The sequence below is a fragment of the Malus domestica genome, chromosome 10 (assembly GCF_042453785.1).
Source record: "Malus domestica chromosome 10, GDT2T_hap1".
NCBI lineage: Eukaryota > Viridiplantae > Streptophyta > Magnoliopsida > Rosales > Rosaceae > Malus > Malus domestica.
The window spans coordinates 25,959,932-25,974,663 of record NC_091670.1 but is presented as its reverse complement, the minus strand read 5'-3'; the positions used below and the strand labels follow the sequence as shown (position 1 = coordinate 25,974,663).

Below are 14,732 nucleotides of genomic sequence, written 5' to 3'. Positions count from 1 at the left end.
CCTTTTTGCACTATGTAGGGTTTTTCATGGGAATTATGCACAAGCAGAATTGAATTTTATCATGATTCTGGAAGTATGATCAAGTACCACAAGAACCTCACTGCAAAGGGTTATCGGGCACTTATATATAGGTAATCTCCAATTACAATGTCATCTATTAAAGTCATGCCTGTCGAAAATTCTCTAAAGCTTTCTTTTCACCTTCGCTACAATTTTCGCTTTGATTGCGCTAAAATGGGAGAAGTAAATGAAAATTGAATGTTATAACTGATATGCATTCCTGTTCGATTTTTTTGTGGCAGCGGTGATCATGATATGTGTGTTCCTTTCACTGGGAGTGAAGCATGGACTAGATCACTTGGTTATAAGATTGTGGATGAATGGAGGCCATGGACTTCGAACGGACAAGTTGCTGGGTAAATACTATTACATATTTCCGACATCAAACATTGTGAAATATGGTACTGGTGTAGTGAATAATCGAATGTAAATGGCCGCAGGTACACACAGGGTTACGAGAATAACCTCACCTTTCTAACTGTAAAGGTCAGCGCACGAAAATGTTTTTCTTTCTACGATAGGCTATACTGAAACTGTACTAGCTGGTCCTTTTGATTGGATTCAGTTGCGATTTTAATACATTCGTTCTAATGTATTGGTGCAGGGGTCTGGACATACGGTTCCAGAGTACAAACCACGAGAGGCGTTTGATTTGTTTAGCCGGTTTTTGGCTGGAAAACCACAATAAGAGAACGAGAGCGATGTTGCTATTTATTGCTTATGCTACACAAATTTTAGAGAGAATAAATCATATGGTCAGAAAAAGAAATGTTTGCATTACTATTGAATTAAACTACTTTTACATTGACTCTGCTAACATTCTTTCTCTAGATATTATCTCTGAAATGCTAACAAACAAGAATTAAAGCTAACAACTCTGCCATGAACTAGATCCAGCTGTTCAGTTCCTGCGACAAACGGCGTTGTTTGTTCATCAACTGCGTTCTCGCCTTGTCTAAATGAGAGTTCCTCCAAACCCTCTCCTTCTTTGTAGCTTCCTTCGTTAGCAAGTACGGATCTCTTTCTTTCGGTAAAAAGAAACGGGTCCTGCTCTTATCAGTAGTAGACGCATACAATTCTTCACCAACCTCGGCGACTTCGTATGGATCAAAATTGAACACCCTCCACAGCTTCTCATTTTCCTTCATGTGTAGTTCAAACCCGTCAGCTATAAAACCCTTCAAAAACTGCCACTGAATCATCTGGTACCATGACGATAACTTCAGATCAATCCCATTGACCGCTACAGATGCTCCCGGGCAGCAAAAATTCTGAAAATAAATCATAATTTGGCGGACTTTCTTCGCAGCATTCACATCACCTCCCATGTTTGGGTAAACAGACTTGAGTTTCGTCAAAACATTCCCTGTCAGCAATTGTTGCAAATCCGAATACTTGATCGCGCTCGGATCCTTTTCTTCAGATCTCCAGAACTTGTCCAAACTACCAGTCTCAAATATCAAAGCTAGAGCTTCAGTAGCCGCCACACATACTGATTTATCGGCGTGCTCTAACAGATTACAGAAGTAAGAAATCGCCCCATTCCAGTAGTTGTAGCTGAGCCGCCAGCCCTCCATGCTTGTAAGAAGAAACATCCAAGAATATATTCCGGCAACCAGAACCTCTGGCAAAAGCTCTTTCGCAGATTCCGGAGCACTGATAAAATTCCAAACAACCTGCATTGCACTTTCAGTCTCCTCCGAGTTAGTTGCACCAAAGAAACTCACCACAGCCAAGCATTGCAGCAGCTTCACCGCCGGTTCATGTCCCGATTCCAGAGACATGGAAATCAGGGGAAGCAACTGTCCGTAGATTTCGGACATTTTATCCTCGCCCTCGACGATCAGGGCCAGCAAGCCTATGGTATGAAGCGAAAGCTGCTTCTCTAAGAGGGAAGCCGAATCCTTTTTCTGGAAATTAAAGCATCTCTGTAGAAAAAATGTAAAAGTTATTAAATTTCCTTCCAGATAGTCATAATCATCCATGAAATCCTTTTTAATTAATCGCTTGATTAACGAGGCCAGCGCCGCCTCTCGATCGGACCCCTTCGACCAAGACAACCGATTCAAGTGAGAGGAAAGCTCAATCTCTTCCGGTTTCGGAGCCAAGTAAATGAAAAAATCAATGTCTGAGACATCAATCTGATCATAAGGTATACCTCTCTCTCTTAGCGGCGGACGTTTCTCTCTTGCTCTCGGCACAATCGACGCACCCGAATTCTCTCTTGCTCTCGTCACGATCGACGCACCCGAACCCTTCTGCCGTTGTGCGTTCTTCTGGCGGTGTACGTTCATCGTGATTCGTGAGAAGTTCCAAGCTCAAACCAAATATTAGGACGCAAAGATTGTGGTGGGTGAAATTGTTGATGTGGTGAATGAATATATATAGGGTTTTGGTTTCATGTTTACTAATCCTACACTGAATAGGAATGATTTTCCCTAACTTAGGGGGTGTATTCAATTGGGATTTTAAGGGATTTTAATTCTTTTAATGAATCTAGGGGTATTCAATCAGGATTTCAAGTGATTCTCTGAAATTTTAGGTGTATTCAATTAGAATTTTAAGATAGTTTATTAAAATCCTTAGAAATCTGGGTGTATTCAATTAGAATTTTAAAGAAGTTTATAACATTCCAGGTGTATTCAATTAGAAATTGATTATAAAGAATTTGAGAAAGTTGAGGAATTAGAGAGAATTAGAGAGATTTCGTAGTGTATTTTAAGCATCTACAAATCTCACCTCTTCCCATGAGATTTCAAGGGAATTGAATCAAAATTTTATATGGAATCTCTACAAATCAATTAAACTCCATAAAAATCCATGGATTTATAAATCCATTAAAATTTCTCACATTCTCAATTGAATACACCTCCGCTCATATGTCTAAATGAGATTTATGTTTGGATTTGAACATTTGTTTTTGTGATTAGAAGAAAAACTGAAAATATAACTTTAACCCTTGAAATTCAATTTTTTCCATATAAAACCCAAAATACGTTTTTTGCTCGAATAAAACTCATTGACTAGACTCTAAATAAGCAAATTCATTAATTATGTTTGACTATACCCATTTAAAATTTTTCAGATGCCTAACATACCCTCATTTAAATGTTTAATGTACACAATTAATTCTAAGCAAATTGTAAAGGGGAATTAATGATTTTACAAAAATAATAAGGAAATTTAGTAAAAGGTCAATAAAATTTTTACTAATGAATCATATATCAATGGTTAATTTTATTTTTGAACTTAATCAATGAAATATTTTTGTTAATTAGATATAGGTCAATAAGAAATGTTACATGGTGTCAAGCCCATATAAATAGTTATACAATTACTTAATCAGTAATTTTTCTACGACTTTCTGTGCCTTCCTAATCATCTGAAATTCCCAATTAATCTCGGAAGATTTCTCAATCTAATCAGGCAGATAAGATAAGAACGCAAGGAAACAAAAACAGTGGGTACCCAGAAAAAAAGAGGCAGGAAGCTCACATCTTTTGGAGCCGAATCAAATCTGGCAAACCCTTGGGGATTGAGGCCTCGCTTGTCGTTGAAGCAACCTATTTACAACGACGACGACGACGACGACGAGTGCAGGTCTTGGGGTCGGAGGTTTTCCACGGCGTTCACTTGGGGTTTCGCGCTCAGGATCGCTCTCCTCCTCCTCCTCCTTGTGGCCGCTGTTGACACGGCTTGTTTTACTCTTCCTGTTGAAAAGGTTCGGTTTTTCTCATCTGGGTCGGCTTTGTTTTCGTTTTTTGATAGCTCAATCTGTGAGTTTCTTCCTGGTGGGTTTTGTTTTCCGTTTAGTTTGCGATGATTTTCCAATGTGTTTTGATTGATTTTGATTTGGGTATGCATCTTTTTGTTGTATGGATTATTGGATTGGTCTCACATTTCGAATTGACGGAAACTTTGGTGCTGCTTTATATGTTTCAGACGTTGACAGTAAATTTGAAAGGAATTTAGGGAGGTGCCCAATTTGATGGGCTTGAAACTGAGATTGCATTTTCAAGCATGCCCAACTCACTTTGATTTTTAGTTTATTTGTAACTAGATTTTTGTAACACTTGAATATGGACACAGTTATCGCTTTGTTGCTTGTTAGCATACAAACAATCACACTTTTCCATTTACATCCAAATGTGACAATGCAGTAGGACTTCCCTTTCGGATTTGCACACTTTTCCATTTACAATGATCAATGGGATTAGCCATGGATAACGAAAGACAAATTGGTTTTCGACATGTTTTAATTGAAGCCCAAATCAGATACTGCATAAAAAACAAATTCAAAAAAGGGTTACCGCATTGCAGTATCTTAATCAAAATGTCAAAAAAAAAAAAAAAAAAAAAAAAAAAAACTGAGTCAGGAAATGAATCTATCTCCAAATGTAAAAATAATATAAAAATTGAACCAAGAAACAAACACTGCATTGTAGTGTTTGAATCCAAATGTAAAAAAATCAAGAGTCGCATGATGAATGATGGGAAAAACAAAACTAGGAAGTGGACACTGCAACGCAACGTCTGAATCCAAATGTGAAAAACAAAATCAAGAAATAGACACTACATTGTAGTGTTTGAATTCGTATTGACATATTCCAAAATATTAATATATGAGAAACAGTGTGTCATTTCAAGTGGGTGACAGCTGTAGTGGCAGATTTTGTAATTATTGTTTATTTTAAAGGCATTTAAGTATTATAATACATGATTGACCTATTTATAATTAATATAAATATTGTTGATCTATTGTTAATATTGTAACTTTTTATTGATTTTATACAAAATTTACCCAAAATAATATTTTACATATAAATGTAGGGATTTGTTGGTTTGGATCCGTGATAGTATCAATTTGACAATCAATTTCGAATTGTCACAAATTTACGGATTTGTTGGTTCAATCTTTCCTTACCACATTTAAAACGGAGAAAAGCCTATAGTTCGCACACTCGAATTCCAATTTACCATTACAATGAGTCCATATTATATATAGGTGAATTATTGTAATTTAAAAATATATAAAAAAAATTGTTGTCAAAGTAAAAGTATATAAATTAATGGAGATAAAGTTGCAAGTAAATTAATTTTAGGATAAAGAAAAAGAAAAAAAAGCCAACTATAGGTAAATTATTTACATATACAGTGTAGAATATTTGGTTCACATAAAAAATGTAGGTAAATTGGTATCACGTACACAATTTACCTTCTTGCATTATAGGTAAAATACCAACGAAATATGAAAATATTATTTGCATATATCATAGGTAAATTGCCAAAAGAAATATGAAATGTGTATAAACTGTAGGTAAATAACCAACTATAGGGCAATACTATTTATATAGGTAAATTAGTAGAGATGTTTTACTATTATATATAAGGAGAATAATTTACCCTGAATAACAATGTAGTCATGATTTAATGTAATGCACTTGATTGTTGTAGAAAATAAATAAATAAATGGTCAGTGTTGTAAATAGTATAATATGTATGCCCACATGCATACTGTAAACATGTCATATGTTTAACAGTGTTTTTGTTTGTTTCCATGGTGATGCTTTATAAATAGAGCTTTACGAATGTTCAACAAAGCAGAGAGAGAAAAAGGAAAAGAAAAATATCTAATAGCAATAATATACATTACTTCCTCTGCAACAGCTTGTGTTGGTATAATACTCTGCAACTGCTTCGTTCCTGTCCCAAATAAAGGTTATCTCTCTATAACTTTTACATTTTTATAACACGTTATCAGCACGAGTCTCTAAGTATAACCATGTCTCATTTACATTCACTAAACAATAAAGGAAATCATTCTCTCATTTCTCTCCGCCGAACAAAAAAAAAAAAAAAAAATGTTTCCTATAAGGTTTTTCCTGTTCATCTTCTTCATCTGCCTCAACTGCGCTGTATATCCTCGCGACGAACTATTTGCTCCATGCTTGCTCGTAGTTCTCCAACTAGCGGTTACATACATCTTTGATTACTTGTTTGGTTTGGATATTGATTACTAACATAGTATTTATATTGATTTTACTGCAATCCAAGATGGTGCGGTACAATCGCCCATCTTGAACTGCAAATTTCATCTTACTGCGATCCAAGATGGTGCGGTATCATCGCCTATCTTGGACTGCAGATCTACTTTTACTGCAAATTTCAGGTGGAGCGGTATAATCGCCCACCCTGCTCTGCGTATTTCAATTTTCTTGCTACTTGAGTGGTGCGGACTAATCGCCCATTCCATGTTACATTCTTTCAATGAGAATGGTGCGGTACAATCGCCCTTCTCATTCACCCTGAAAATCTCGAGCCAGAAGTTTCGAGTGCTTATCATTTTGGCCTGAAGATCAAAATGAAAAATTTGTAAGAACCAGAAGTTCTAACATCACATTCCTCTAGGAATACATATTACTGCAAGTTCTTACACATCTCATTTTCTTTCAGAAAAGAAAATGACGAACTTGGCTAAGCTTGAATATGCTGCCCTGGACATTACCGGGAAGAATTACCTTACTTGGGTACTTGATACCAAGATCCATCTGGAAGCAGGGAATCTTGGAGATACCATCAGGGAAGAAAGCAGCTTATCTTCTCAAAATCGGGCGAAGGCTAACTTAACGGTTGAAGATCTGTTAGCTCTTTGGGAGGCCTTGCGAAGCAGATACAATCACCAGACAACGGTGATTCTTCCAAAAGCTCGCTATGAGTGGTCTCACCTAAGAATTCAGGATTTCAAATCAGTGGCGGAGTACAATTCTGCGTTGTTCAGGATTACCTCTCAGATGAAGCTCTGTGGGGATACCATTACGGATGAAATGTTGTTGGAAAAGACTTACAACACATTTCATGCCAATAACGTGCTCTTGCAGCAGCAGTATAGAGCGCGAGGCTACACTGAATACAACCAGCTGATATCTGTGCTCCTGGTAGTTGAACAGAACAATGAGCTCCTGATGAAAAACCATAATTCCCGACCTACTGGATCTGCACCATTCCCAGAAGTAAATGATGCTTCCCTCGAAGTGAACGCCACATCCTCTGGTGGTAATTATCATAAACAAGGACGTGGCCACAAACGAGGTTGATGGAATAGGAAAGGCAAGAACCATGGTGGTCAGCTTCACAACCAGGTTCAGAGGCATAATTTTGGCCCGAGCTTAAAAAATGTGAATCGTCACAAAGGCAAAGCTAACATGACCAATGCTCCCAGGAACTCTGAAGGAGCCTGCCATAGGTGTGGTGGCAATGGGCATTGGGTGCGAACTTGTCGTACCCCAAAACATCTGGTGGAGTTGTATCAAGCCTCCCTCAAGAAGAAGGGTGTCGAGACCAATTTTCTCGACCAGGCTAAACCAATGGATATACCTGATCTAGTGTTTGATTTATCAGGGCAATTTGACGCAACTCACCTAGATGTTTCAGACTTCATTATGGAAAGGGGGAATGAAGTATATCGGTCCGACTAAATCGTTTATGTTTGATGTACTTTTATTATGCTGAACTTGTTGTCTAAAACTAGTTTTTCAGATTCAATAAAAATGGCATGTAAATTTCCTGTTATAAATTGTTTGTTAACTGTGATTCCATTTACTCAGAAAGCATGGATAAAAACTGTGGTTATTCTCAGAACATGAGAAATGGCGGAGATATTTGTCTTGCAGACAATGCAACCACACATACAATACTTCGTGATCGAAAGTATTTCTCAAGCTTAATGCTTACAAAAGTAGGGGTAACAACAATATCAGGACCTTCAGATGTGATTGAAGGCTCAAGGAAAGCCCAGATTATGTTACCAAATGGAACAATATTGTCCATACAAAATGCATTGTATGCTACTCGATCTACTCGAAATTTGTTGAGTTTCAAAGACATACGTCTAAATGGATACCACATTGAAACGAAAAGTGCAAAAATGTGGAGTATCTATGCATTACCTCCAATGATACCCAGAAGCGTATATTGGAGAAGTTGCGTGGTTTTTCGAGTGGATTATATTATACATACATAAGGACAGTTGAATCACATACTATCATGAACTAGAAGTTCATTGATTCAAAGGTTTACATGCTTTGGCATGACCGTCTGGGTCATCCAGGATCCACCATGATGCGTAGGATCATTACCAACTCTAATGGACATCCATTATTGAGCAGAGACATTGCTATCTCAAATGATAACCCTTGCAAGGCTTGTTCTCAAGGGAAGTTGGTAATTAGACCATCACAACTAAAGGTTGATGCTGAATCCCCATCATTTCTACAAAGAATTCAAGGGGATATCTGTGGACCTATTCAACCATCTTGTGGACCATTTCGATATTTTATGGTTTTGGTTGATGCATCCACCAGATGGTCACATGTTTGTCTCTTGTCTACTCGGAATGTAGCTTTTGCGAGACTTCTTGCTCAGATAACTAAGTTACGAGCACAATTCCCAGATTATCCCATTAAATCAATCCGACTTGATAACGCTGGTGAATTTACGTCTCAAACCTTTGATGATTACTGCATGACATTGGGCATTGATGTTGAACACCCTGTTCCTCATGTCCATACTAAAAATGGTTTAGCAGAAGCATTGATCAAGCGGCTTCAGTTAATAGCCCGCACTCTGATTATGAAAACCAAATTGCCAGTTTCTGCATGGGGACATGCCATTCTACATGCTGCATCATTGGTTCGATTGAGACCTATAGCCAACCACCAATACTCCTCAATATAACTCGTGTTTGGACATCAGCCAAACATTTCACATTTACGAGTTTTTGGTTGTGCTGTTTATGTGCCTATTGCACCCCCGCAACGCACTAAAATGGGACCTTAGCGTAGACTGGGAATTTATGTGGGTTTTGATTCACCATCTATTATTAGATATTTGGAACCCTTGACAGGTGATATGTTTACAGCTCGTTTTGCTGATTGTCATTTTGATGAGACAGTCTTCCCATCGTTAGGGGGAGAAAAGACCGTTCCAGAAGAACGGAAAAAACTGACATGGGTTGTTCCCACCTTGTCTCACTTTGATCATCGAACCATTCAATGTGAAAATGAAGTGAAAAGGATCGTTCATCTTCAAAGCATTGCCAATCAAATGCCAGATGCATTTAATGACACTATGAAAGTGACAAAATCGCATATACCAGCTGCAAATGCACCTGCCAGAATTGATGTCCCTGTTGGATAAAATAAAGTGGTAGCGAATGATTCATCTGGTGCACGCCTGAAGCGTGGTAGACCACCAGGTTCAAAAGATTCAGCCCCTCGAAAGAGAAAGACGAGGGCACAACTGAATCCAAATGAAATCATTCAGGAAGAGAAAGTAAATGACAAATCCACAATTCATGACTCTGGACTTCCAGAAGAAGAAAATGGCCCTGAAGAGACAGAAGTACATGAAAGCAAAGAAATCCCCATAAATTATGCATGTACTAATGAATTGTGGGATCGGAATGAAATAATCATTGACGATATGTTTGCATTCGCAGTAGCCACTGAAATCATATTAAGTGATGATATTGAGCCCCGCTCTGTTGATGAATGCAAACAGAGACAAGATTGGCCTAAGTGGAAAGATGCAATCCAGGCAGAATTAAATTCCTTGGAAAGGCGAAGTGTTTTTGGACCAGTAGTCCAAACCCCAACTGATGTAAACCCCGTAGGTTACAAATGGGTATTTACAAGGAAACGCCATGAGAAAAACGAGATTGCTAGATACAAAGCACGACTCGTTGCACAAGGCTTTTCACAAAAACCTGGAATTGATTATGAGGAGACGTACTCTCCTGTAATGGACACAATTACGTTCCGTTACTTAATAAGTTTGGTGATTTTAGAAAAACTTGACATGCGACTTATGGATGTCATCACCGCGTCTCTATATGGAGAATTAGATACTGACATATATATGAAAGTCCCAGAAGGACTTAAGTTGCCTGAAGCAACAAACAAACCACGGGGTATGTTCTCAATCAAATTAAGGCGATCACTATATGGGCTGAAACAATCTGGGCGAATGTGGTATAATCGTCTCAGTGAGTATTTGATTAATGAAGGATATATCAACAATGTCATCTGCCCTTGTGTGTTCATTAAGAAATCCAACTCTGGATTTGCTATAGTGGCAGTATATGTTGATGATATGAACTTAGTTGGGACTCCTGAAGAGCTCCATAAAACTGCTGAATATCTGAAAAGCGAATTTGAAATGAAAGACCTTGGGAAAACCAAATATTGTCTAGGCCTGCAGATCGAGCATTGTGTTAGTGGAATTTTGGTCCATCAATCAGCTTACATTGAAAAAATACTGAAGTGATTTGGCATGGACAAGGCTTATCCACTTAGCACCCCAATGGTCGTTCGTTCTTTAGACATTAAGAAAGATCCATTCCGTCCAAAGGAAGATGATGAACTGGTCCTTGGTCCAGAAGTACCATATTTGAGCGTAATAGGTGCTTTATTGTATTTAGTACAATATACTAGACCAGATATAGCTTTTTTAGTTAACTTGTTAGCCAGGTACAGCTCTGCTCCAACAATTCGTCATTGGAAGGGAGTCAAAGATGTCCTACGATACCTTCGTGGGACAACAGATATGGGTCTCTTCTACTCAGACAAGCCCACAAATGAACAAATCCTTGTTGGATACGCAGATGCTGGTTTTCTCTCCGATCCGCATAAAGCCCGCTCACAAAATGGATATGTGTTCACTAATAGAGATACTGCAATTTCATGGCGATCAACGAAGCAAACGCTAGTTGCAACATCTTCCAATCATTCGGAAATAATTGCTCTACATGAAGCAAGTCGTGAATGTTCTTGGTTAAGATCAATGATCCATCACATCCGGAATTCATGTGGTCTACCTTCAAAGACAGACACTCCAACTGTCATCCATGAAGATAATGCAGCCTGTGTCGCCCAGATGAAGGAAGGATTTATCAAAGGTGATAAGACTAAACACATATCTCCAAGATTTTTCAGCGCACATGAGCTTCAGAAGGCTAAAGTTATTGAAGTCAGACAAATCCGTTCCAATGAAAATTTAGCAGACTTGTTCACCAAATCTCTACCAAAGTGCATATTTCAGAAGTTGGTGCAGGGAATCGGATTACGTTGGCTTACAAATTTGAAGAATGCAGAATCAGGGGGAGATCCAATTCAGGGGGAGCATCCATGATACATGCATGTTGTACTCTTTTTCCTTCGCTTAGGATTTTTCCCACTGGGTTTTTCCTATCAAGGTTTTAACGAGGCAACATAAGCATGCTCAACACCATCCGGATAAAGTTGTACTCTTTTTCCTTCGCTATGTTTTTTTTCCCACAGGTTTTTTCCAAGCAAGGTTTTAATGAGGCAACTGATGTTGATATGTGGGCATCCAAGGGGGAGTGTTGTAAATAGTATAATATGTATGCCCACATGCATACAGTAAACATGTCATATGTTTAATAGTGTTTTTGTTTGTTTCCATGGTGATGCTCTATAAATAGAGCTTTACGAATGTTCAACAAAGCAGAGAGAGAAAAAAGGAAAAGAAAAATATCTAATAGCAATAATATACATTACTTCCTCTGCAACAGCTTGTGTTGGTATAATACTCTGCAACTGCTTCGTTCCTGTCCCGAATAAAGGTTATCTCTCTATAACTTTTACATTTTTATAACAGTCAGGATGATTAATCAGGTTTTAAGGCCCTTGATTGAAGCTAAAATTCAAGTGTGAGATACAGTGTAAAATGGTGTGGCAAAAATTGTAAATAATTTGTAATAGTAGGTTACTTATATTCTCATGTGGCAGTTTATTTGACTTTTGAATTTTTGTTGGATGTTCAATTATATGTAGGTTTATATTTAGAAATCATGATTTTTTTTAGGACCAATATCTAAAGAACCCTTAAAAAAACAAACTTCCTTCCAAAGTAGGGACTTCGAAAGCAAAAGTACCCACTTTTGATATTAAAAAGGAATAATTTTTTTAATGCAAAGATAAACGCTCTTTTGTAAGAGATAAAAAGATTTCAAGAAGACAAATTTGAACTTTATTTCAATCGTGTCATGACTGGCCCAACAAACTAGGTGTTAATTTTTGTGCATTTGCTAGATTTGATTTTTGAACTATAGTTTTTATTTTGTTGAAGAAGATATTTTATATAAAATGAAAAAAAAGTATCCCAAACTTAGATTGACATGAAAGTTTATCCATTTACCAAACGTGAGATTTAAGAACAAAACCGTCATCTTAGTAGTCTTCGCATGTAAATTACCATCCATATTCTCACATGAAACATTAACAAGGTTGGGTAAACTAGTAGAAGTACAAGTATGAATTTGGTCATCAAAGAATAGTATTTTGCTACGAATGACACTGATAAAGTTGATTCGAAATCTACAGTAAAATATCAACAAATCTCAACATTAATCATGCTTCCAAAAATAATTGTCAATTTTTATAAAATTTATAATAATAGCCAAAAATTCGCTTAAAAGACCAATGTGCCCTCCAATTCAAATAAAAAAGAAACAAAACGCCAAATAGATGCATTTTATGTTCTTTCATTTTTGCTTTTTACACTTGTAGGGTTTGAGCATTCTCATATCCCACCCCCAAAATTTGACGTAATTGTTTTGATGAAAATTGTCATCAAAACAATGTATTGATTTAATGGCTGTTTTTATGTCTCCCAATGATTCTAATAAATTAATGTATTCTTCAACATGTGTGCTTATTGTCGCCAAACCAAAATGTATTTCAGTTTCCGCAATGGTGTAGTTGACTTACATTCATGGTTCTTGGTTTCTTCAACAATGTGTTGTTTTGCAATGGCCGCACTGTTCTGCAATGGCCACTCTCCCTCCTCTCACAAAATAAGGGTTTTAGTTTTTAGGTGTAATTAGGTTTTAATTTTGAGGATAGTTGGTTCTATTAAAATAGAGTTTTTGCTCTATTTGAATAATTTCATAAAAATTAACATTTATAAATTTAGGAAACTTATTTGGCTATATACTATAAAATCTTGTTGAATGGAGCATATCGAAGGCCAATGCAAACCAAATAATATCACACCAATACGACACAAGCACGATAATCGATACTTAATTATAATCCAATCATCAACATTCACATCATTTTTTTTTGTTGTAAACGATAAATTTGGTAAGAGTAGATGTTAGATTAGCAACCAATGGAGTTTGAACCCACGCTGTCAAGTAAGGGCTCAACACATTTCCACCATTGTAGTAAAAGGCAACTTGCGTGCAACATCCACGCCATTTGGTTTACAAAATTTAATTTAAAAATTTGATGTCTCTAGCATTATCCCAAATAATAGTGCTCTCTTGATTTGGGAGATGAAATATTTGCCCAATGAATCTATTTCACGGAAGGCAGCGGGAAAATTTTCCCGCCACCAGAGAACCCTATTAAAATACCCAAAAGCCCTCAATTGGCCATTTAGCCACTACTCTCTCTCACCTTCAAAATGGGCAACTTTTTATCAACTCCAAATTCCAAAGCTCTTTCTCTCTCTCCGCAATGAGTTCCTTCGAAACCTAAAGGACCGCTAAACCCAGTCTCTCTCTAACCTTCAAAATCGAAGAAACTCCATTTAAACCCAAAGCTTCGAGTTGCAGAAATTAACTCACTGAGCTCCAAAACCTCTGAGAAGCCATAACAATTATGTCATAAGTTCTTATGGGAGCATACCCAAAAGCAACAGGCGGCTCATATCCAATCTGCGAGACGAAAGATCGATTCTTGGTCCAACGAAAACCTGACTGAGACCTATGTTGGCACCTCTGAGAAGCTGCCGCAAAAGTAAGGTTTCGTGAATTTTGGTTCTTTACTATGTTTTCATATTTTGTTCTTGACATTTTTAGTGGATTTTGATTGATTTTTTTGTGTGGTTTTTTTTTTTCATTCTTGTTCAGGTATGAGATTTTGAGTGAGTTTTTCAATTGCTTGATGCTTCGATTTGATTATTGCAGTTGAGGGGTTTGATGCCAAGTTTTACCAATCTTCGCCAGAAAATTGAGTGTTTAACTGATAGGTGCTGAGAAAGGTTTCTTTTTAATTTGTTATTTGGTTTGGTTGGTTGCTGAAGAAATAAATTAGGCATAAAAAGTGACTGATTTTCTTCTTCATTTGGGTTTTTAGGAGGTTTACAATTAGTCACTTGGCTCAGCTGAAGTTTATTTTACCTGAGGTTATTGAGATTACGAAAGTGCTTGTTAAGGATGGGAGAACCATTGATATAAAGCCGGATATACGTGTCACCATGAATGTTGATGCAGTGGAGAATGATGACAAGTTGAAATATGAAGGTGGTGGGCATATGCATTTGAGCATAGCCTTTTGCCATCGGCTTGGAGAGATATCAAAATTCCATCATGATGTATACATCTTCCCATTTTCAGTGATACACAACTAACATGGTTTGATTTCTTAAATATTCTATGTTATTAAATCTTCTAGTAAGATTTGAGATTAATGGAATCTATTTTTACATTTGATGTTCTGAGCAATCTCTGACATTTTCGTTTGTTTGACTGGATTTAAAAGTTTGAGCTTATTCCTCGTTACACTTTTTCTAACAAGCTACTTAGTAGTTCAAGATTATGTTTTATCGGTTTAACATTGTTTTTCTTGAACTAATTTTTGAAAAAC

At 37.0% G+C, this 14,732-nt stretch overlaps 2 protein-coding genes across 3 annotated transcripts; one reads left to right on the top strand and one right to left on the bottom strand.

Moving 5' to 3' along the window:
* On the top strand, window positions 1-877 carry LOC139188440 (serine carboxypeptidase-like 20). The gene is made up of 4 exons (XM_070805825.1): window positions 1-131; window positions 303-416; window positions 501-546; window positions 665-877. Exons 1-4 carry the CDS (start codon window positions 76-78, stop codon window positions 746-748), a joined length of 300 nt encoding a protein of 99 aa, XP_070661926.1. The 5' UTR covers window positions 1-75; the 3' UTR covers window positions 749-877.
* On the bottom strand, window positions 814-3,898 carry LOC103445338 (uncharacterized). Of its 2 annotated transcripts, none has more exons than XM_008384335.4 (2): window positions 3,556-3,898; window positions 814-1,988 (listed from the first exon to the last, which is right to left on the bottom strand). In XM_008384335.4, the coding sequence occupies exon 2, from the start codon at window positions 1,881-1,883 to the stop codon at window positions 948-950; it is 936 nt and encodes a 311-aa protein (XP_008382557.3). In that variant the 5' UTR covers window positions 1,884-1,988; window positions 3,556-3,898; the 3' UTR covers window positions 814-947. The 2 variants fall into 2 exon arrangements, with proteins under 2 accessions (XP_008382557.3, XP_008382558.3); XM_008384336.4 differs by lacking the exon at window positions 3,556-3,898 and adding an exon at window positions 2,219-2,388.
* Between the last annotated feature and the right edge of the window lie 10,834 nt (window positions 3,899-14,732).